This window comes from Bos javanicus, chromosome 15 (genome assembly GCF_032452875.1).
Source record: "Bos javanicus breed banteng chromosome 15, ARS-OSU_banteng_1.0, whole genome shotgun sequence".
Classification (NCBI taxonomy): Eukaryota; Metazoa; Chordata; class Mammalia; order Artiodactyla; family Bovidae; genus Bos; species Bos javanicus.
Window position 1 is genome coordinate 15,407,873 of NC_083882.1, and position 24,340 is coordinate 15,432,212.

At 42.2% G+C, this 24,340-nt stretch overlaps 3 protein-coding genes and 1 long non-coding RNA gene across 4 annotated transcripts in view; all 4 read right to left on the reverse strand.

The window, feature by feature from the left end:
* Positions 1–479: 479 nt before the first annotated feature.
* Positions 480–5,773, reverse strand: LOC133261675 (uncharacterized). Its single transcript, XR_009741076.1, has 2 exons — positions 5,449–5,773; positions 480–824 (listed from the first exon to the last, which is right to left on the reverse strand). It is a non-coding gene; the product is annotated as an uncharacterized LOC133261675 (long non-coding RNA).
* Positions 5,774–14,280: 8,507 nt separating this feature from the next.
* The window catches only part of LOC133261671 (lysine-specific demethylase 4D-like), a 38,081-nt gene continuing 28,021 nt past the window's right edge, over positions 14,281–24,340 (reverse strand). Inside the window, exons 2-3 of the mRNA XM_061440175.1 lie at positions 17,710–17,827; positions 14,281–16,280 (exon numbers count right to left, since the gene is read on the reverse strand). Coding sequence (XP_061296159.1) covers positions 14,702–15,985 — 1,284 coding nt within the window. The 5' untranslated portion in view covers positions 15,986–16,280; positions 17,710–17,827 and the 3' untranslated portion in view covers positions 14,281–14,701. The remainder of the gene's footprint in view (positions 16,281–17,709; positions 17,828–24,340) is intronic.
* LOC133261673 (FUN14 domain-containing protein 1-like) lies at positions 21,473–22,391 on the reverse strand. The gene has a single exon (XM_061440180.1). It carries the CDS (start codon positions 22,320–22,322, stop codon positions 21,855–21,857), a length of 468 nt encoding a protein of 155 aa, XP_061296164.1. The 5' UTR covers positions 22,323–22,391; the 3' UTR covers positions 21,473–21,854.
* The window catches only part of LOC133261670 (lysine-specific demethylase 4D-like), a 29,096-nt gene continuing 28,019 nt past the window's right edge, over positions 23,264–24,340 (reverse strand). Inside the window, exon 3 of the mRNA XM_061440174.1 lies at positions 23,264–23,657. The gene's annotated coding sequence lies outside the window, so the exon portion shown is untranslated. The remainder of the gene's footprint in view (positions 23,658–24,340) is intronic.

Here is a 24,340-nt window from a genome sequence, read left to right on the forward strand (position 1 = left end):
CAACTCTTGGTGACCCTGTGGACTGTAGCCTACCAGTCCAAGGAATTCCCCAGGCAAGAATACTAGAGTGGGATGCCATTTCCTTCTCCAGGGGATCTTCCCGACCCAGGGATTGGACCTGAGTCTCCTGCTTGGCAGGCAGGTTCTTTACCACTGAGCCACATTGGAGCTATTCTCAAAATAAAAGAGAATGATCTGACAGGCCAAAATATTTTAATTCAATCAGACATATCCTAATCCATTTCCATGACTTCTCACTAAAATTCAAAATAGAATTAATCCTAAAATTGAAAGCCACAGAAAGATTGAAAGGTGAGGACTCAGAAAAATGTTTAGTAAGGAGAGAAAAAGATAAGAAATGTTAGCTAGATGATTTAACTTAATCATTTATTCAAATAAATATGAATCGAGTGACCACTATGCTTAAGGTAACACAACAGGCTCAATGGGGAATATAAAAATCAATCAAGACTTAGACCTTCCTGAAAAGAGGTTTATTTCCATAGGGATGATAATTCAAATGCAGAATTAGCCTTAATCAATAATCTGGATTTGAATATTCAGCCCAACATTTACTACATGGAGACCTTAAGTATTTTATTCAATTTTTCTATATTCTATATCTTCATCTCTTTAAAGAGAATATTAGTAGTTTCTGCTTCATAGAGTGAGTTTGTGTATTGTGCTGATCTTGAGGCTTGGTGTGGTGCCCGGCATATTGTCTGTGCTCAGTGGAGTAATATAATATCCATAGTGCACCACACAAGATCAGAGAGGGTGGGACAATGAGGGAATCTTGCCCAGTCAGTAGGAGTCATTATCACCTGCCAAAAGAGAAAGAAGTGATAAAACGGAAGTTCCAGGAAAGGTAGAAGTAGTGACTATGTATGGGTGACGGTTGACATAAGCAAGAAAAATGTGAAAGGTCTCTCTAGACAGTTCTTACATTGTTCAGCAAGGTGACCTCTGTTTCTTTACCTCCTCTCCTTCCTTAAATGATTATCCTCCTCACCCCAACTAAGTCACCCTTGTCCTCTGACCTTTTCTGAAATCTTGATTTTAGGAACCCTCCTCATGAACCAACTCTGACTACCCTTCTGCACACAGCAGTGCCCAACAATTTACCCAGATGAGACTTTCTGAATGTCTGGCCCTTCTTTCCTTTTATTTTTACTCATTTTAGATGGACAAAAAAGTTCTGATTCAATCCCACCCTCCTGATTTAAGATTAATGTCTGCCTCTTCCATGAAGAAGTGCCCTTCACCATTGGTAAAAAGTCCCAAGAAGTAAAATCTAGGCAGCAATGAGCCCTGCTAGGGTCAAGAGTGGAGAAGGCAATGGCACCCCACTCCAGTACTCTTGCCTGGAAAATCCCATGGGCGGAGGAGCCTGGTGGGCTGTGGTCCATGGGGTTGCTGTGAGTCAGGCACGACTGAGCGACTTCACTTTCACTTTTCACTTTCCTACATTGGGAAAGGAAATGGCAACCCACTCCAGTGTTCTTGCCTGGAGAATCCCGGGGATGGGGGAGCCTGGCAGGCTGCCGTCTTTGGGGTCGCACAGAGTCGGACACGACTGAAGCGACTTAGCAGCAGCAGCAGCAGGGTCAAGAGAAGGAGAAAAAAAGATAGGTGTAAATAGCCGCTTTCTTGAGTTTTCCAGGAACCAAGGTTTTCATACCAAGTTTAATAAAAGGAAATATTGTTTCTTCCTTTCCATCACTTATAACTCTAGTATTTTGCATTGGTTAATACCTCTAATTCTAATTACTGGCAGAAATGTCTCAATTATTTCCCGCTTAACCAAAATGCTGGCTTTGGGGATAAAATATTTAACTAGATAAATAGAGGAAATGTTTTCAGTTTAAGGAAATATTCAGTGGGGCCATGTCTTAAACATAACTGTTGAATTCTGTCGTATGTCCATTTGAATTTATGAAAGCGATCATATAACTTTCCTTCTTGGATCTATTAGTCATATTATCAGGTTTCCTTATTTTAAACCATCATTGTTTCCCTGCAATAAACATTTAATCATTGTTATTCTCTAAATAGGGGCTTCTTGGGTGTTGAAGTGGTAAAGAATGAGCCTGCCAATGCAGGCCTCACAGGAGACGTGGGTTCAACGTGGGGTCAGGAAGATCCCCTGGAGGAGGAAATGGCAACCCACTCTAGTGTTCCTACCTGAAAAATCCCATGGACAAAGGAACTTGGTAGGCTAATGTCCATTGGGTTGCGAAGAGCTGGACACAACTGAGCTAATTTTAATTTAAAACCTGGTAGCTCAGATGGTAAAGAATCCACCTGCAATGCAGGAGACCTGAGTTCAATCGCTGGGTTGGGAAGATCCCTTGGAGAAGGGAAAGGCTACCCACCCCAGTATTCTGGCCTGGAGAATTCCCTGGACAGAGGAGCCTGGTGGGCTACAATCTATGGGGTCACAAAGAGTCAGACACTACTTCGTGACTTTCACTTTCATCTAATTTTAGAGCTTTGGTGGTGGCTCAGTGGTAAAGAATCTGCCTGCAAGACAGGAGAGGCTGGTTCGATCCCTGGGTCAGGAAGATCCCCTGGAGGACGGCATGGAGACCCACTCCATTATTCTTGCCTGGAGAATCCCCATGGACAGAGGAGCCTGGCGGGCTATGGTCCATGGGGCCACAAAGAGTTGGAAATGACTGCAGCAATTAAGCACAGTACAGCTAGTTTTAATTTAAAACTTTAACATCAATATTCACAAATAACTTTTGACTATTACATAATTTGTCAGGTTTTTCTATCAATATTATGCTTACTCTAAAACTTTGAATTTTTTCTTCTTTTTGAATGCCTAAATCAATTTGAAAAGATCCGTGGGTTAAAGGTTTCACACACTTTCCCCATGAAACTACCTAATACTAGTGATTTTTGAAGAGACATACCTTTTGACATCTTTCTGCATGTCTTACTTGGAAATTTATATCTTAGGTTTTCTATCTCTTCTGAAATCTGTTTTAGTTAATTAATTTTTCCTTAAAAAGTATCCAGTTGAGCTTTTTGTTGATTTAGTTATATTATATTACAATTTTTCTAATTCATTTATTTCTGCATATATATTTATTTATTCCTTCCTGCTACTTACTTTCTGTTTGTTTTTCCCTAACTTTGAGACAGGAGCAAAGTCAATTGAATTGCATTCTTTTAATTTTATTGATTAAAAAAATTAATCCTGTAAATTTTCCCCATTACTATTTCAATTGAATCTCATATATTCTTATGTATTTCATTCATTTTTATATCTAAAAACATTCCAGTCATGCTTATTATGTCCCAGGCATCCTTCGTAGAACTTACAAATACTGATTCATAGAATCGTATCAGGTACTATTACTATCTCATTTCACAAGTGAGGAAACTGATTCAGCATGAAGTTAAATAATTTAGGAAGGTCAGTCAAACAAACTGGTAAGAGGGAAGCCGGGATTCAAAATCAGGCAGTCTGGTTCCAGAGTTTATATAGTTGCTATGAGCTGTGCTTAGTTGCCCAGCCATGTGACTCTGCAACCCCATGGACTGTAGCCCGCCAGGCTCCTCTGTCCATGGGGATTCTTCAGGCAAGAATACTGGAGTGGGTTGCCATGCCCCCTCCAGGGAATCTTCCCAACCTAGAGACTGAACCCATGTCTCCCACGTTGCAGGCAGATTCTTTACTGGCTGGGCTACCAGGGAAGCCCCAGTCTTTACCAGCTGAGCTACCAGGTAAGCCTGTTTATACAGTTAACAAATATTTATTCTATGTCCTTGTATCCAGGGAATTTAACTATTGTGGTTTATATCCCTCTAACCTACAGGTTTTTAAGTTGAGAATTTTTTACTTTCCAGGAAAGACTTCTGTATTTCCTGATTTTTACAGTTAATTTCTAGTTTTATTGCGTGATAATTAGAGTTTGACCTTCTTTCTTGCTTAAGAATTTATTAATGTTTTCTATTCACCTAATTGTATTTATTGTCAATTTTTGTGATTGATCCTTTTGCATTGACAAAAGGGAGTCCTCTATTACCAGATACATAAATTCTACCTTATGGTTAATGCTGTTGAAGTTTTCTACATCCTTGAAGTGAAGTCGCTCAGTTGTGTCCGACTCTTTGCCACCCCATGGACTGTAGCCCACCAGGCTGCTCTGTCTATGGGATTTTCCAGGCAAGAATATTGGAGTGGGTTGTCATTTCCTTCTCCAGGGGATCTTCCCGACCCAGGGATGGAACCTGCATCACAGGCAGATGCTTTACCCTCTAAGCCACCTAAGTCTGTCCATTTTTTCCCTCTCTTGCACAACATAAGGTGAAATGGGGTTCCAGGCCCTCTCTAGGTGCAATACTGTCCCCAGTTCTCTTTAGAGAATTGCTGGATTTACTGACCCAGCAGCTCCCCAAACTTTGTCCTTTTTTGGTGGGGGTGGGGGGTTATGGAGGTTTTATTACATATGCATGATTGATTAAATGATTGGCCATTGGTGACTGGCTCAATTTCCAGCCCCTCCTCCTCCTTGAAAGTCTAGGGTGGGGCTGAAAATTCCAATCCTCTAATTGTAGGGTTGGTCCCCCTAGCAACCAGCTAGGGGAAACATGCTTAAGTGACTTAAGGGCAGTTTAATAGCTACCACAGTAAGGTAACAAAATCATAAAACGTAACTTTATTTACTTCGGAAATTCCAAGGGTTTTAGGAGCTATCAATCAGAAACTGAGATGAGGACCAAACATATATTTCATATTATAAATCAAAATATCACATTAAGTAATTTAAATTCTATTTTTAATGTTTCTTCCAACTTGTTTGATTTTCTATAATTTAAACTTTATCAAAGTTGCCTGGGCATTCATGACTGTTATACATTTATGGTGAGATGTAGCCTTTAGAGCCCTTTCATATACCTTTGAGATTCAATTCTATTTTCTCTGACACTAAGATTCATGACTTCTGCTTTCTGTTTGTATTTTTCTTGGTATAATTTTGTTCATTCGTTTACTTTTAACTTTTCTGGATTACTCTGCTTTAGATTGTTGAAAGATAAACTGAGGCATATTAAAAAATTGAAGAGTTTACTTATGCAAAATACAATTCAAACTTGGCAGCATTCAGTCTAGCAGAAAGCACCAAGAAGCTGTACAAAATAAAAAATGTGGGCAGAAGGGAGTGTAAATAGGGAAGTTATACTAGGCAAAAGAGGGGACTAGTTATTGAAAGGTCACTTTCCTTTAGGAGATAATGCTGAATTTAAAAATATATTTTAAGGATTGTACCTTTGTTTTGTGGATATACATCGGGATAACAGCTTTAACAAATATCAATATAGTTACAAAGGGCTTCCCTGGTGGTTCAGACAGTAAAGAATCTGTCTGTAATGCAGGAGACCTGGGTTCAATTCCTGGGTCAGGAAGATCCGTTGGAGAAAGGAACAGCAACTCACTCCAATATCCTTGCCTGGAGAATTCCATGGACAGAGGAGCCTGGTGGGCTACAGTCCATGAGGTCACAAAGAGATGGACAGGACTGAGAAACTAAGCAGACAGACACAGAGTTAAAAAAAAATCCCCGAGAGTCACATTTGGCAAATTCTTCAGTAGTCATGGGCTCACAGATTGAAGACCATCCATTGGTGGAGAACTCGTCCCAGGACTCAAGAGATGCAAGTGCCTCCAGCTTTAGCCCCAGGGGATCACAGTCAAGGGTGCTGGAGACTCTGGTCTCTGCAGCTGGTGCCAGACTCCTAGAGGCATAAGAGTGGTCCAACCTTACCACCTCACCCAGGTTTATGGGGGCCCTGCAGGTCCTAGCAGCGTCTCTGGGGAACGCGGTCAGAGTCTCACTGACGTTGGGAGGAATCAAGGGGGCGCCGTAAAGGTCACCGGCCGCAATACCCTCCAGCGATTGCAGGCACGGGCCGGGGTGCATTGGATTTCCAGGATCCAAAGGGGGACCCAAGGGTTGAAGATCAGGAGCACAGCAGCATCCGGAAGCTTTAGCAGGATGCTGGAGCCAAGGGCTCAGCAGGGCAGGGCTGTCCATCGAAGGGGCGTCAGCAAACGGGAACTGAGCTTCGAGCTCCAGAGATGCGTGCGCCGTGTCTGATGAGAGGCTCCTCCTAACCCGGGCCCAGACAGTCGCTTCCCTGGGTCCCTCTTCCCGAGGACACTGATGAGACCCACACCTGGGTCAGAGTACTGAGATCCCACAGGCTGTGTGGCTCAGCCAAAAAACAAAAAGGAAATATATGAGGTAATTGTGTTAACTAGATGCCGGGGGTAATCCTTTCACAATGTATATCAAATCACCACAATCAAATCTTGATATTTTACAATTTTATATGTCAATTATAGAGTAATAAAGCTGAAAATTAAAAATAATGAATTAGGGCAAATCATAAGACAGAAAAAGAGAAATATCTAACTGAACTAAAAGGAAATTAAGCAAGTCTGAAAATAAATGAGTTAAACCCTCAATTCAAGAAATTGGATGGTTTAACCTGAAAGAAATGAGGGAAAAGAAAACAAAGATATAAGCTGAAACATTTGCAAAAGAAAACATACACCCAATAGAAATAGATGACTGAAACCAAAAAGCAATTCATAGACCATTAAAAGTGTAAAACCATGAAGGTGAAGAATAAACAGAAAAGTACAAGCAAATCGCAAATCGTATTATGGTAAACTAGGGGATGCAGCAAAAATCTACCATGAACAGAAAGAGTGCCTATGTCAACAAAAGCAGGCAAAACAGTACAGAACACAAATTTATACATTCCTAACTAGCATTATCCTTAATGGGTACACATTTGAAACATTCTAATTAAAATCTAATCAGTAATTTGCTTTGTTAGACAAATTACTAGAAATAAAAATTCAACCAAGTTTCTAGATACTGATTAGCATTCAAAATCTATAGATCATATACTCCAGTTAATAATCAATTATAAAGTGAAACAGTAAAAAGATTTCAATCCCTTTAATAATAGAAATGCATAATTCCAATGAAGAAATCTAAAAATTACATGCATTTAATACTTGTACTTTAAATGCATAAATAGATGCGAATTTTATCAGGGAAAAAGTTGCTTTCTGATATAAAATGTCATCTTTTCCATCTTTATTCTTCAAAGGAAAAAAAGATAGTCAAAAAGTTCTTGCTTTCGTCTAGTCTAAAATCTTAATTCCAAATGATGTTACACTACAATGCAGAAAATGTTTTCCTTGAAGGATTCAACCTTTAAATGAAACATGCTGAATTCTATATGCCTCACTCCAATTTCAATTCAATCAGCACCACCCTAATTCTAATATCCTTATAGCCAGTCTCTAATTTGATCACACATGTTTTTCAGAAAGTGTTAGTCAGTTCAGTTGTGTCTGACTCTTTGCAAAACCATAGACAGTAGCCTTCCAGGCTCCTCTGTCCAAGGAATTCTCCAGGCAAGGATGCTGGAGTGGGTTGCCATTCCCTTCTCCAGGGGATCTTCCTGACACAGGGATCGAACCCAGGTCTCCTTCAGTGCAGGCGGGTTCTTTACCCTCTGAGCCAGGGAAGCCACATGCTTTTCAAGTCTTTTCCAATTGACTCACCCCTTGCCCAGTTCTAGAAACCCTCTTATTCCCATTGGATCAACAAATCAGGTGTTTTTTTTTTTTTCCTGAAAATCTTTGCAATTTACTAGGAAAATATTAAGAAGAAAATTAACTCCACAAGTTGGAAAATTGTTTAAAAATAAAACTCAAGGAACAATATCCCAGTGTATAATTTTCTCTTTCCATCTATGTGTGTGTATGTGCATAACTAAAGTTGCTTTTTAAAACTTGTGGTAAGAAAATAACTCCTTCCCTCAGAAGCACAAATAACACAAGTAAAGGGACCTACCTTCTATCAACAAAATCCTGATTCCAACTGCAGCTATACAGGGACCCAGAGAGACTCTTCTCCTGGCAACTGGACTCCAAATGCAGGCCCATGTCCTGATGGCTCTAGCTTTATACCTGGGAAACAGTATAATTTGATCAGCAGCAATCAACAGTAATTATGTGATTAGGGCTCTGATTGGTCAACACTTTTTTCTGTCCCTTTTTGATTTTTAAACCAATCTTGCCAGGAACAAAGAAACTTGGTTAAAAGTCAAACCAAGCAAATATCCTAAGAAATAGCAAAAAAGAAATTAGCAATTTGTCTAGCAGCAATTGAAGAGTACCTTATAGTTAGTCTTACCTGATGACTCATCACAAGCTGGAATCCAGATTGCTGGGAGATGTATCAACAACCTCAGATATGTAGATAATACTACTCTAATGCAAGAAAGCAAAGAGGAATAAAAGGGCCCCTTGATAAGGATGAAAAGGGAAAGGGAAAAAGCTGACTTGAAACTCAACATTCTAAAAACTAAGATCTTGGCATCCTGTCCCATCACTTCATGGCAAATAGATGAGGGAAAAATGGAAGCAGTGACAGATTTAATTTTCTTGGGCTTCAAAATCACTGCAGATGGTGACTGCAGCCACGAAATTAAAAGATACTTGCTCCTTGGAAGAAAAGCTTTGACAAATCTAGAAGAAAAAAGTGAAAGTGTTAGTCACTCAGTCTTGTCCATCTCTTTGTGACCCCATAGACTGTAGCCTGTCAGGCTCCTCTGTCTGTGGAATTCTCCAGGCAAGAATACTGGAGTGGGTAGCCATTCCCTTCTTCAGGGGATCTTCCTTACCCAGGAATCAAACCTGGGTCTTCCATATTGCAGGCAGATTCTTTACTGTCTGAGCTACCAGGGAAGCACCAGGGTAGGGGCTAGACAGTGTACTAAATAGCAGAGATATTACTTTGTGAACAAAGGTCCATATAGTCAAAGCTAGGACGTTTCCAGTAGTCATGTACAGATGTGAGAGTTGGGCCATAAACAAGGCTGAGCACCAAAGAATTGATGCTTTCAAATTGTGGTGCTGGAGAAGACTCCTGAGAGTCCCTTTGGACAGCAAAGAGATCAAACCAGTCAATCCTAAAGGACGTCAACCCAGATGCCCAGATTGCTCGTAAAGCATCATTTCTGCTGTGTCCACCTGGCTGTCCCAGGAAGAGGTTACCATTTGCAGCAGTAGACTGAGTAAAGATTGCCTTCACCAACAGATGGGACCATGAGAGCCTGAAACCACAGAGAGCCTGAATAGAACCACAGAGAGCCTGAATAGAACAGAGCAGAAGAAAGGCAAGTTTGCTCTCTCTGCTGAGCAGACACATCCATTTACCTGCTGTGGGGCACTTGACATGGGCACTCCTGGTCCCCAAGCTTTTGAACCCAGACCCAGGTCATATTCCTGGTACGGCCTGTTACAGATGATCCATCTGACAGATCAGGGGATGTCTCATACTGGGTAAACACATTCCTCTAATAAGAGCTGTATGCATCTCATATCAGTTTTACTAATCTGAAGAACCCTGACAAAACGACGTAAAAAAATTAAAAGAAATTACATTCTAAAAGTTTTTAATCATACATGAAACTGACAGTGAATTAGTATCCTAAATATCACATATGTCTTACATAGCAACAACAAAATATAGTCAAACCAAGAAAAAATTGGGCAGAGCCTTAGGTCGTTCACAACAGAGGAAATCCAAATGGCCAATCAACACAGGGTGTGCAGTATCTCTAGTAGTCAGGGGAAAGCAATGAAATGCTATCCGTTGCCCATTTAGATTAGGTCTGACAGTGTAGAATGTGGGTCAAGAGATGGAGAAACTAGAACCCTCCTGTACTGCCAACAGTGATGGAAACTGGAGGGTAATCTGGCTTTTCCTAGAAAGTTCAAAATGAGCATGAATACAAACCAGTAATCCTAGGTACAAAGCTGTTGTGTAAAAAGCATTGTCTGAATTCACAAAGCTTTAGAAATTATCATCCTGTCTATCAGCAGCACCGTGAATAAAATTTAAAAAATTAAACCAATCTAGTTGACTCTATTGAACTGACTAGGATCTATATATAATAATTTAGGCCTTGTAACTGTAATATTGACTTTTAAAAATATTTGTTTAGTATTTTTGGCTGCACGGGGTCTTCATTGCCGCACGGGCTTTCTCTAGTTTCTACTCTTCACTGCCCCGTGCAGGCTTCTCAATGGGCAGGTTTCAGCAGTCGGGGCGCATGGGCTTAGTTGCCCCGTGGCATGTGGGATCTTCCCAGACCAGGGACTGATCCCGTGTTCCCTGCATTACAAGGCAGATTCTTAACCCCTGAACAACCAGAGAAGTCCCTGCAACACTGACAGTTTAAAGAGGTGATGGTGAGGATACATTGACAAAACCATGTGAAACATACCGCTTTTGATGTCCTAGACATCTGTTAAACTTTGATGAATATACACTGAACTCATGGTTGTTATTTCTCCGAAGTGGCTGCTGCTGCTCCTGAGTCGCTTCAGTCGTGTCCGACTCTGTGCAATCCCATAGACGCCAGCCCACCAGGCTCCCCGGTCCCTGGGATTCTCCAGGCAAGAACACTGGAGTGGGTTGCCATTTCCTTCTCCAATGCATGAGAGTGAAAAGTGAAAGGGAAGTCGCTCAGCTGTGTCCGACTCTTCACGACCCCATGGACCGCAGCCTACCAGGCTCCTCTGTCCATGGCATTTTCCAGGCAAGAGTACTGGAGTGGAATGCCATTGTCTTCTGCAGGAACGGAAAGGAGCCTAAAAGATCAAGAACAAAGGTGGCTCTATTCTTGCTTGTATATAATTTCATTTTCAGTGGTCTTGTTTTTCCAAGATTAAGTTTAGCAAAAACCTCTTGGACATGGAGAAACAGCTGGCTCTGGGCATCTTGTCCTGAGAAGAGCAGTCCAGATTGAGAGTGTCCAAACTGAATGTGTCCATCCACATGAAGTAAAACAGAATTTTGAATAGAATCACTTGATGAGTCCCATTCATTACCACTCCCAGCTCCTGATCCTTTCAAGATTAATTTTTTAAATTTAAATGTAATGGTTGATATGCAATGTTGTGTTAGACTCACATGTACAGCAAAGTGAATGTTATACATGTTTTTTTCAGATTATTTGTCTTCATGTTATTTCAAGATATTGAATATTGTTCCCTGTGTGTGAGTGCTCATTTGCTTCAGTCGTGCCCAACTTTTTGTGACCCTATGGACTGTAGCCTGTCAGGCTCCTCTGTCCATGGGATTCTCCAGGCAAGAATACTGGAGGGGGTTGCCATGCCTTTCTCCAGGGCATCTTCCCAATCCAGGGGTCGAACGCACAGCTCTGAGTGTCCTGCATTGCAGGCGGATTCTGCAGTACAGTTCCAGGTACTATGCAGTAAATCCTTGTTGCTTATCTATTTTATGTACAGTTGTGTGTATCTTTGACCCCGTACCCCTAATCCATCCCTCTCCTGCTTCTTTTCCACTTTACTAGCCACAAGTTTGTTTTCTGTTTTGTATATAGATTCACTTGTATTGTTTTTATATTACACGTGTGATATACTTGTCTTTCTCTGTGTGTTCACTTAATATGATATTCTCGAGGTCCATCCATGTTATTGCAAGTGACAATACTTCATTCTTTTGTGGCTGAGTAATATTCCATTGTGTGTATATATGTGTCTATACATACACTACTTCTTTAACCTTTCATCTGTTGATGGGAACTGGATTGTTTCCCTGTCTTCTGTGCTTAGTCGCTCAGTTGTGTCAGACTCTTTGCAACCCCACGACTGCAGCCTGAAAGGTTCCTCTGTCCATGGAAATTTTCCAGGCCAGAATACTGGAGTGGGTTGCCATGCCCTCCTCCAGGGGATCTTCCCAACCTAGGGATCGAACCCAGGTCTCCCGCATTGCAGGCAGATTCTTTACCAGCTGAGCCATGAGGGAAGCCCTATCTTGGCTATTGTAAATAGTGCTACTATAAACACTGGGGGGCATGCATCTTTTCCAATTAGTTTTTCTCTTTTCTGGATGTATGTTTAAGAGTGTGATTGCTGGATCCTATGGTAGTTCTAGTCTTGTTTTTTTAAGGAACTTCCATACTGTTCTCCATAGCGGCTGAAGCACTTTACATTCCCACCAAACGTGTAAGAGGGTTACACTCTCTCCAGCTTTTATTATTTGTAGATATTTTGATGATGGCCATTCTGACAGGTGTGAAGTGATCTCATTGTAGTTTTGATTTGCATTTCTCTAATAAACAGAAATGTCGAGCATCTTTTCTTGTGCCTGTTGGCCATTTGTATGTCTTCTTTGGAGAAATGCCTACTTAGGTCAGGAAGACTAATTTAGGAACCAGTATATTGGTAAAGCTAAACTGTATTTTTTATATTTCTTGCTTCATTGGGCAAGGAAAATTTTCTTTTAAGTATGAAAGTGAGTAAAAAACATAAGGAGTACAATGGGAGCAAAAATTTTCTGAAAATCTCTTTTGTTTCTTTTCCTTCAAAACTCCCAATTTTGTTAGCTTAGGTTTTCCAGGATATGCATCTACAGGGGAAGAGATCATAATATTCCTGAAATATAGCAAGGATAATTTCAGCTTCTAAAGTTTAAAATAGCAACATGAATCAGGCTCATAGAGACTTTTCAGAATCCCTTATTACTCTGCAGTACTGTATCCAAAACTTTCCTACATTAAAGGACCAAAATCCCTCAATATTGCCGTTACTTATCACATGAAAGTTTACTCCCTGCTCATAAAGATCTACTCTGGTCCTGCTGCTTTCTAGGGCTGCTGTCTTCCAAGTAATCCCAGTCTGCATCCATCCTGTGGTTCCACCATCTCAAAACAAGCCTTAATCATCTTGTCAGCCAAGCATCTTACTACCATCCTTCACTGTGCCCGGGTCCATGAATTCACTCTCTCAACTTCCACAGAACACGTGACCACAAAGTTGCCTAGCTGCATGTTGATAAGAATGAAACATGGGCTTTTGTGCATGCGTGCTCAGTCACTTCAGTCATGCCCAACTCTTTGCAACCCCATGGACTATAGCCCACCAGGCTTCTCTGTCCATGGGATTCTCCAGGCAAGAATACTGGAGTGGGTCACCATGCCCTCCTCTGGGAATCAAACCCGCGTCTCCTGCATTGCAGGCTTATTCTTTACCGCTGAGCCACTGAGGAAGCCCTATGGGCTTTTGCTACTCCTCAGAGTTTCAAACAAGCCTTACTTTTTCATGACTCCCCTTTAGTTTTATATGGTGCTTCAAATTCCAAAGTCTTACTGAAATTCTCTGGGGCAGAGTGGGAGGGAAGAGAGCTGTGGTTTGTATCTCTGAAATGTTTCCTTCTGCATCCAAACTACCATTTTCAATTTCCAGGAATGATTCTGACCACTTCTGTACATTTTCGTAATTAGGGCCTAACTGAGTAAACATCAACTACCACCTGTACTATTTAGATGTTCTAACTACATTCTGGACTTCCCAGGTGTCTCAGTGGTAAAGCATCCACTCGCCAATGCAGGAGACCTGCTCCAGTATTCTTGCTTGGAAAATCCCATGGACAGAAAATCCTGGAAGACTCCAACCCACAGAGTGGCAAAGAGTTGGACATGACTGAGCATTCATACACCCACAACTACATTTTCCTGCCCCTAACATGGTCCACAGAACAATGAAGGTGATTATTTAAATGGAGAAATGGTATCATGTCAAGTGCTGTTTTAAACTTCCAATGACTTCTCATTTCAAGTTAAACAAACTCAAATACTTGACATAAGCTACAAGGTCCTACATACCCCAGATCCTGCCTCCTGCTTTGTCTGCCCCAGATACAAAGGAGTGTCCGATAATTTTCTATCCTGCAAAAACAATACCAAGCTCTATGGTAAGTCTGTTACACGGCTGTTTCTTCCAAGTGGAAATCAGCTCTGGATCTCCCTTCTTGTCATTTGGGACTGGGAAATGTCTCCTGCTCTAGGAAGTATTTCCTTACCACTCGAACTAGACTTTCATTGCTGCACAGAATGTATGCCCACTTGAAACTGTCCTGTTCATTTACGTGTGGATTCATTTACTGGGATGTATCCATGACTTAACCACGTGAAATAGACACACAGCATTGAAAAGGCAGGGGAGAGTTAGAAGATTTTCAGATGATGGTTTTTTTATCCTATGTTGGCTCATCTCTCCTAGCAACTTGGGTCAGACAAGTACCAGGTGATTTCCACCAAGTCCTCATCCTTAATATATGGCTGCAAATCAAATCCCCCAACCCATCCAGTCAGCCTGAACCCAACAATCAACCCCAAACTCATTCATCAACACCACACAATGCAACAAGCTCATAAAAATAACTTTTACTTAAAATGTTTTGATACAGTAATTCAGAAAAGTGCCTAAACACCTCCCAAATGATTGAACAACACCAGAAATCAAGTCAGATGTTAACATCCTAGTTACCTTTAATATAGTTGCGAACAAATACTGGCAGACAACACTTTTCCAATATATCAAAGACTCAAAATACCCAGTATACTTCCAGGAGCAACACAGGAGGGACCCTCCTGCAAGACTAATGACCTGCTAATACCCAAAGCTCTGAAATGTAAGTGTTGACCAGTCTTGAGGATCGTCCACACCCAAGAACAGTGGGGTACAAAGGCTTCTCCAAAGAGCAGTCATACTCGGAGGCCTTAGCAAGACGTTGGAGCCCACCGGCTGGGTTGTTCCATCCAGGGTTCCTCTGCAGGGCAGGGCTGCGTCTCATATCTGAGTCTTTGGAGAGGCTCCTCTTCGCCCGGGTCGGACAGTCAGCTCTGGAGTACCCCTTTTCCGAGGACGACGACGACGAGAAACACATCTGCCAGTTGGGTGGTGATCTGGAGGAGATGGACCTGGCGTCCGCGGCGGGGTCTGGCGCGGCTCCTGGGAGTTGCAGGCGAGCCGGATTCCCCAGGGCGAGTGCACCTCCCTCCAGGCACTCAGCTCCTGGCCGCCCGGCGCCGCGGGCTCGGCGTGGTTCACCAGCGCCCGGTCCTGCCCGCGCTTCCACAGCTCATAGCGCTCGGGCTGCAGGATGCGCACGAAGGCGTCCATGGAGAAGGCCACCTGCGCCTCGCCGCAGCTGCACTGCGAGGCCACTTTGCCATAATCGATCCAGCGCGGGGTGGCGAAATTGATGGCCTCGGCGCAGTTGAAGCCGTGGTTGAAGCCCGAGTGGTAGCCGTAGGGGAAGGTCACCATGAACTCGCCCGCTTCCTGCGTGACCCGACCGAAGGGGATGCCGTTGTCCCGGAGCACCGTGGGCGAGATGAGCGCCGCCTTGTGGCGCAGGAAGGCCTCGCAGCTCCGCGAGCTGCCCGGGAAGAGAGCGCCGGCCAGGCGTTCCAGGCGCCGGCCGTGCTCGGGCGGCACCGCGTACCAGGTCTTAGGCTCCCCGAAGTGCAGGAAGTTGATGCTGTAAAGGTCCATGTCCTCCGTGTGCCAGGCGAAGGCGGTCTTCCACATGCCGAAGTACAGGTAGGGGGTGTTGACGCCCTCGATGACCACCCCGCACTCCTGCTCCAGCAGGTCCTGGATGGTCCCCAGGCGTCCCAGGTTCCACTGCTTCGTGTTTTCATCAAATAGAGAGCCACTGATGTCCGCGCCGTATATTGGGGACTCAAAGAGGCGGGTTTTCCAATATTTTCTCTCCAATTCCTCAAAATCGGAGTAGAATGGAGTCTGGTATTTTTCAGTATTTGCTAAGTGGCGGTACTCTGCCACGGTCATGGCTTTCTTCTTTTTGTGGTATTGAGTAAACACACCTGCCCGCCCAGAGACCACCTGCTGGAGCGGAGCGGCTATTAAGATGTCATCGATATCGTCGTAGGTCTGTCTAGCTTTCCATTCCTTGGGTGGAACTATCTTAGCCAAGCCTGCTCGGTGGGCCCCTTGCGATTCTATGTAAGCAATGTATTTGTTGAAATCCGCATATTCTTCCATGGTTGGGTGGAAGGTCATGATCTTACAACTTGGGTTCTGGGAACCAAAGTGCTCAGCCTGCATGGCTGCAGTATAATCAGCAGTGGCTTCTCGGGGTCTTAGGTATGCTGTGGGTACCTGAGAGTATTAGGGAGTAACCTCTTCCCTATGCTTTATTCTGTAGCCAAAGGAAAGAGGGTGTTTCCCAGAGGGGAAGGCTCCCTGAACCAAGTCCTGCCTCAGTCTGCAGCTCTGTGACTTTCTTTGGTTGGAGATGTAAGTGCCTGGGAGGCCTCCCTGGATTCACAGGCTTGAGTGCCTGGCAGTTTCTCAGCTCACTGTGGCAAAAAGTGTCTTCATGGAAGTTTCAAAGCCAAACCTAAAGAAAATACAGAATATCTGAAGATGAGTAGATGACAAAAGGAACTGATTTAAAGCAAAATTTTATAGTAATCTTAATTTCGAAATCTGAATTTAAGGGCAAAAATATACTTTGTAAACAGGTATGTAAATTGGTGCAGTTATGGTACATACTATGGAAAACTGTAGAGAGGTTCTTTAAAATTTTATATAGAACTATTATATAATCCAGCAATCTCATTTCTGGGTATATATCCAAATGAAATAAAAACAGAATATCAAAATAATATCTGCCCTTCTAGGTTCCTTGAGGCATTACTCACAATAGCCAAGATATGCAAACAACCATAGTGTCCATCCATGGTTAAATGAATACAGAAGATGTGATATAGATATTTGGTGGAATACTACTCAGTGATAAACAAGAATGAAATTTTTCCATTCGCAATAGCATTGGTTGACATGGAGGGTATTATTCCAAATGAAATAAGGCAGAGAAAGAAATAAAGTACAGATACCAATGTGCACATATAATAAGGATAATAACAAGCATTATCCTTAACAGATACATCTGAAACATTCCAACTAAAGTACAATTATTAAATTGCATTCACAAACAGATTATTAGAAATATATGGATCAACTAAGTTTCTGAACACTGATTAGCATACAATATCTATAGATCCCATATACAAATTAACATCAATTATGCAGTGAAATAGTAAAAAGGTTTCAATTCCTTTAATAACAAATAGATGCCTCCAAAGAAGAAGTCAAAATCATATGCATTTAATACTTGTACTTAAAATGCATAAAATGAGAATTTTACCAAGGGGAAAAAGTTGCTTTCTAATATAAAATGTCTTTTTCATCTTTGTACTTTAAAGGACAAACATCAAAAAAAAAGTGCTTGCCTTCTGCTAATCTAAAACCTTAATTCCAAATGAGGAAACACTACAGCCCAGAAAATGGTTTCCTTGAAGAATCAGCCTCTAAATAAAAAAGGTTGTGCTCGGAGTCTGGCTCTGTCTGTCCCACCTTGGTCTCAGCTCAGTCAGCACCACCCTAATTCTAATACCCTCAAATCCAATCAAAGTCTTTAATTTGATCCTACACATTTTTCAAGTTCCTTCTAATCGACTTACTCCTTACCCAATTCTAGAAACCATCTTACTTCCATTGGATCCCAGTTAACTAAATGAGGTGCTTTTTCCTGAAAATCTTTGTGATTTTTACAAAAAAAAAATTAAGAAAAAAATTAGCTCCTTTTGTCAGAAAAGTTTAATAATAAAAACACAAGGAAATGATATCCCAATGTATCTCTCTCTCTCACTCTCTCTCTATGTATATGTATACAGTATATATACATATATAGTGACTTTAAAAAACTTGTAATAGAAAAAATACCTCTTTTGCTTACAAGCACAAATAGAAATAAAATGACGTACCTCTGATCAACAAAATCCTGATTCCAATTGGAGCTATTCAAGGATTCAGAGAGACAGTGTTCTCTCAGCAGCTGGTCTCCAAATGCAGACCAATGTCCTGATGGCTCTGGCTTTATACCTAGGCAAAGGTATAATTTGATCAGGACCAATCAACAGTAATCATGGGATGAGGGCTCTGATTGGTCAACCCAGGTAGTCTGTGCCCTTTTGATTTTTAAACCAATCAACAGATAACTGAGAGGTTGAAAATTATAAGAGTGGCACTTCCCTGGTGGCTTGGATGGTAAAGAATCTGCCTGCAGTGTGGGAGACTGGGGTTTGATCCCTGGGTTGGGAAGATCCCTTGGAGAAGGCAATGGCAACCCACTCCAGTATTCTTACCTGGGAAATCCCATGGACAGAGGAGCCTGGGGGGCTACAGTCCATAGGGTCGCAAAGAGCTGGACATGACTGAGTGAACACGACAAATTCATATCAGCTCACCATACCATCATGGTTATCCAGGCCTTTAAGACCTGTCTTGTATGTTCTTCTGTGTATTCTTTCCACTTCTTAATCTCTTCTGCTTCTATTAGGTCCTTACCGTTTCTGTCCTTCATTGTGCCCATCCTAGAAATTAATGAATGTTTCCTCTCTATCTCCAATTTTCTTAAAGGGATCTCTAGTTTTTCTGATTCTATTACTTTCCTCTGTTTCTTTACATTGTTTATTTAGGAAGACCTTCCTCTCTCTCTCTCCATGCTATTCTCTGGAACTCTGCATTCAGATGGGTATATCTTCCCCTTTCTCCCTTGCCTTTCACTTCTCTTTCCTAGCTATATGTACAGCCTCCTCAGACAACCACTATGCCTTCTTGCATTTCTTTTTCTTTGGGATGGTTTTGGTCATTGCCTTTTGTACAGTGTTATGAACCTTCTTCCATAGTTCCTCAAGTACTCTGTCTACCAGATCTAATCCCTCAAAACTATTCGTCACCTCCACTATATAATCATAAGGAAATTGATTTAGGTCATATTTAGGTGTATGGCCTAGTGGTTTTCCCTACTTCAATTTAACCCTGAATTTTGCAATAGGAGCTCATGATATGAGCTACAGTCAGATCCAGGTCTTGTTTTTACTAATGATATAGGGCTTCTTCATCTTTGGCTGCAAAGAATATTATCTCATTTCGGTATTGACCATCTGATGATATCCGTGTGTACAGTCATCTCTTGGATTGTTAGAAAAGGATGTTTGCTATGACCAGCATGTGCTCTTGACAAAACTGTTAGCCAATGCCCTGCTTCATTTTGTACTCCAAGGCCAAACTTGCCTATTATTCCAGCTATCTCTTAACTTCCCGTTTCTGCATCCCAATCTCTTATGATAAAAAGGACATCTATTTTTGGTGTTAGTTCTAGAAGGTCTTGTAGGTCTTCATAGATCTGGTCAACTGAAGCTTCTTTAGCATTAGTGGTTGGGGCATAGACTTGGATTACCATGATATTGAATGGTTTGCCTTGGAAACAAACAGAGATCATTCTGTCGTTTCTGAGATTGCACCCAAGTACTGCATTTTGGACTCTTCTGTTGACTATGAGGACTACTCCATTTTTTTCTAAGGGATTCTTGCCCACAGTGGTAGATATAATGGTCATCTGAATTAAATTAGCACATTCCCATCCATTTTATATTGGATCATATGGTAGCTCTATTATTTTGTTTTTTTAAAAATACCTCCATACTGTTCTCCATAGTGGCTGCACCAATTTACATTCCCCTCAAGGTGTAAAAAGGTTCCCTTTTATCCATACCCTCTGCAGCATTTATTTGTATACTTTTTGAGATGGCCATTCTGACAGGTGTGAGGTGATGTCATTGTGGTTTTGATTTGCATTTCTCTAATAATTAGCAGTGTTGAGAATCTTCATGTGCCTATTGGCTATTTGTATATTTTCTTTGGAGAAATGCCTACTTAGGACAAGAAGACTAATTTAGAAACCAGTTTATTGGTACCGCTAACCTGTATACTTAACACTGCTTGTCCTGATTGGGTAAGGAAAATTTTTCATTTTCTTTAAAAAAGCATAACACTTTTTTAAAAGATTTATTGATTTTACTTATTTATTTTTGCATGTGCTGGGTCTTCATTGCTGCACAAGCTTTTCTGGTAGTTGCGGCAAATGGGGGCTACTCTCTAGCTGTGGTGCCCAGGCGTCTCATCGGGTTGACTTCTCTTGTTGCTAAGTACAGGATCTAGGGCTCACGGGCTTCAGTCGTTGACATTCCATGGCTCTAGAGCACAGACTTAATAGTTGTGGCACACGGGTTCGGTTGCTCCAAGGCATGTGGGATCTTCCGGGATCAGAAATTGAACCCAAGTCTCCTGCATTATCAGGCAGACTCTTTACCACTGAGTCATCAGGGAAGCCTGGGAAATATTTTAAGTATGCAAGTAACCGAGTGAAAACATAAGGAGTACAATGGCAGCAATATTTGCTGAAAACTGCTTTTGTTTCTTTTTCTTCCAGTCCCTCAATTTTGTTATCCTAGGCTCTCCAGGACATCTATATGCCAGAGAGGAGACTGTGATATTCCTGAACTATAACAAGGAGAACTTCTGTTTGTAAAATGGAAAAGAGCAATATGAGCCAGGCTACTGTCTTCATAGAGACTTTTCAGAGTTCTTCTATTTCTCTGCACTACCATACCCACAACTGACCTATATTACAGGACCAAACCCCCCAACATCTCAGGCACTAAAAGTTACCCCCTGCTCGAATAAGATCTACTATTATGGTCCAAGGGACCTCTAGGGCTGCTACCTGCCCAGTAATTCCCGTCAGCTTCCATCCTGTGGTCCCACCATCTCAGTACAGGACCTAATCATCTTTTCAGCCAAGCATTTCACTGCCATCCTCCACTGTGCCTGGAATCCCCAAGTTCAGTTTCTCAATCTCAATTTTCCACAGAATACGCTACCACAAATTTGCCTCGCTGCATGGTGACAGGAATGAGACGTGAGCTTTTGCCATTCCTCAATCAGAACTTCAAAGAAGGCTTACTTGTTCATGACTGTCCCCTTTTGTTTTACATGGTGCTTCAGATTCCAAAGTCTTCTGGAAATTCTGTGGGGGCAGAGCTGGAGGGAAGAGAGATGTGCTTTGTATCTCTGAAATGTTTCCTTCTGCATCCAGTTTTCAAAATTTATTCTGTTTGGCCACTTCTGTGCATTTTCAACACTAAGGCCTGAGTCAATAACCATCAACTCTCACCTGTTTGGGGACTTCTCTGGTGGCTCAGACAGTAAAGAACCCACCTGCAATGCAGCAGACATGAGTTCGATCCCTGGGTCAGGAAGATCCCCTGGAGAAGGGAATGGCAACCCACTCCAGTATTCTTGCCTGGAGAATTCCATAGACAGAGGAACCTCGTGGGCTCCAGTCCATGCAGTTGCAAAGAGTTGGACACGACTGAGCAACTAACTCTCACCTGTTTTAACTATTTCTCTTGTCCCCATGTGCTGCACAGAACAACGGATGTGGTTATTTAAATATGCAAATTGTTATCATGTCAAGTGCTGGTGTTTTTTGCTAAATATCTTTAATAATTCTTATTAAAGATATTAAGCAAAAAAAACCCAGCATTTTCTATTATCTGTAAATCCTTCCACAAAATGTGTTACAGTTCTTCAGTTTACTGCAAACATATCTTTAAAAAAATGTCAGCCCTACAGTTGAAGCTATAATGCAAAGTTTTAATTATTGGCACTATACTAAAAAAGCACAATGGAAAACATTTTATTTAAATAAAATGAGGATAATATTTTACTGGGGAATACATCCAACAATTCATTTTCCCTCCATATCTACATCCAATAGTAGTGTTTTATAGGCAAATTTTAAACAAACACAAATTCTTAAAAAATAAGGAAAGCCGTATTTTGCTCAGGGATACTATTATCCACATACCATACAGGTTATTTTATAGCAGATACTAGTCTGCTAAATTTCAGATGGCAAAATGCTAAGCAGTGAGTTGGGTATTGTCCAGCTAGTGGTTTCTTGTCATCCTGGAGAATCTGTCAATGTGTAATGATGAGAACATCTTGTCACCACCACTTCTCTTCTCAGAGGTGACTTCACTGTGACACAACATTCATATTCTTAAGATGCAAGGCCTAGCAAAAAGCCTCCCACAAATCCACTGCATATCACAATGTTCTGCTTGACAAATTCTGTTGCTTCTTCTATTATGTCATTGACTTCAGGTGCTGCCTTATTTGCTCGGTTTTTAACCTGTCGTTTTGCTTTGTTTACATCTTTTCCCACTCTCTTCCAGTCGATCTGCACATAGCCACTGTGACTGGCAATCTGAAGGAGAAGAAAGCCACCACCTACTGCAGTTGCTGCAAGTTTTCCAACTTTCTGGAACAAAAATCCCACACACCAGCCACTCACTCCACCCATTACAATCTGGGTGGCTACCGAGTATTTTTCTACCATAGGTCCGGAACTGTGGCCAAACACTCGATTCCACCAGTGATGTCTTCTGGCATACTCAGTTAAATCCAACACTTCATAAGAATCATCATCACTTTCATATTCTTGGGGAGGGGGGTTCCGGGTCACCATGATACCGCTGGTGGCCTGTACTGAGGCGGTCCCAACCCGCCTGCCTCTCGCCCCTCCTTTAAAAACTGCTCTAGCCCTCAAGTGCTGTTTTAAACTTCCAAAGCCTTCTCATTTCAAGTTGAATAAACTCAAATACTCATCATGAGCTACAAGGTCCTATATACCTTGCACCCTGTCTCTCCCCTTTCTATGCCCCAGACACAAAGGAGCTTCCTTTCTATCTCTGTAAAAACAACAACCCCAAGCTCTATGTTACATCTGTTACACTTGCTGTTTCTTCCAAGGAGAAATCAGCTCTGGACATCCCTTCTTGTCATTTGGGACAGGGAAAGATCTCCTGCTCTAGGAAGTATTTCCTGACCACTGGAACCAGACTACGCATTCTGCTGTCTCATCCCACCCCCTTTCATTGCTTCATAGAACATATGCCCATTTGAAATTCTTGTTCATTTATGTGTGGATTCATTTGTTGGGGTGTATCATGACTTAACCATGTGAAATAGACTCACAACATCGAGAAGACAGTGGAGAGCAGGCACTCTTCGTCCCATGTTGGCTCATATCTCCCAGGTGATTTCCACCAAGTCATCCTTAACATATGGCTGCAGACCAAATCCCCCAACCCAGCCAGTCAGCCAGAACCCAACAATCAACCCCCAACTCATTCATCAACACCACACAATGCAATAAGCTCATAAAAATAAGTTTTGCTTTAAATGTTTTGATATAACTATTCAGAAAAGTGCATAAAAGCATTCAGCTCAGTTCAGTTCAGTTCAGTCACTCAGTCGTGTCCAACTCTGCGACCCCATGAATCGCAGCACGCCAGGCTTCCCTGTCCATCACCAACTCCCGGAGTTCACTCAGACTCACGTCCATGAAGTCAGCGATGCCATCCAGCATTACCACCTCTCAAATGACTGAATGAACAATCCCAGAAATCAAGTCAGATGTTAACTTTCTGGTTGCCTTTAATATAGTTGCAAACAAATACTGGAAAATAACACTTTTTCAATACATTAAAGACTCAGAAATATTATATATTATTATCTGAGCCTCTACTGACCTAATTGGTCAAAAGAGCTTTGTGTGGCAGAACCAAGGGATGGGTGAAAAGGAAGTAGAAAGAAGAACAGGAGAAAAGTTGGAGAGTATTCAAAACTCAGGATTCTTCAGAAGCTATGCAGTATCCAGAGTTGGCCCACAGGATGGGATCTGAGGTAGATCGGCTCTGGTGACCTCAGCAGGACCTAGTTCACAGGGTCACTAGAGTGTCCAGTGGATGAAGCTTCAGCTGGTGACACAGGAGTTAGCAGTGTCTGAAGATTCCAGGTTCTGGGAGAAAGAACAAACACTGGAGAAATGGGTAAGCACCATGGACCCAGCACTTCCAGGGGCAACACAGGAGGGACCCTCATGCAAGACTGCACATGTGCTCAGTTGCTTTGGTCATGTCCAACTCTTTGCAACCCTATGGATCCTAGCCCACCAGGCTCCTCCATGCATGGGATTTTTCAGGCAAGAATACTGGAGTGGATTGCTACGCCCTCCCCCAGGCATCTTCCCTACCTAGGAATCGAACCCATGTCTCCAGGGTCTCCTATGTTGGTAAGTGGGTTCTGTGTCACTGTTGCTGCTGCTGCTAAGTCGCTTCAGTCGTGTCCGACTCTGTGCAATCCCACGGATGGCAGCCCACCAGGCTCCCCGTCCCTGGGATTCTCCAGGCAAGAACACTGGAGTGGGTTGCCATTTCCTTCTCCAATGCATGAAAGGAAAAGTGAAAGTGAAGTCTCTCAGTCGTGCCCTACTCTTAGTGACCCCATGGACTGCCGCCTACCAGGCTCCTCTGTCCATGGGATTTTCCAGGCAAGAGTACTGGAGTGGGGTGCCATTGCCTTCTTCACCAGCCACCTGGAAAGCCCCCATGCAAGATTAATGACCTGAAAATACCCAAGCCTCTGAAATGTCAATGTGACCACTCTCGAGGATCCTCCACACCCAAGAGCAGTGGGGTACAA

Bases quoted from the DNA above. Each gene is read 5' to 3' on its own strand.
- LOC133261673 (XM_061440180.1), bottom strand. From the start codon at position 22,322: ATGGTGACCCGGAACCCCCCTCCCCAAGAATATGAAAGTGATGATGAT.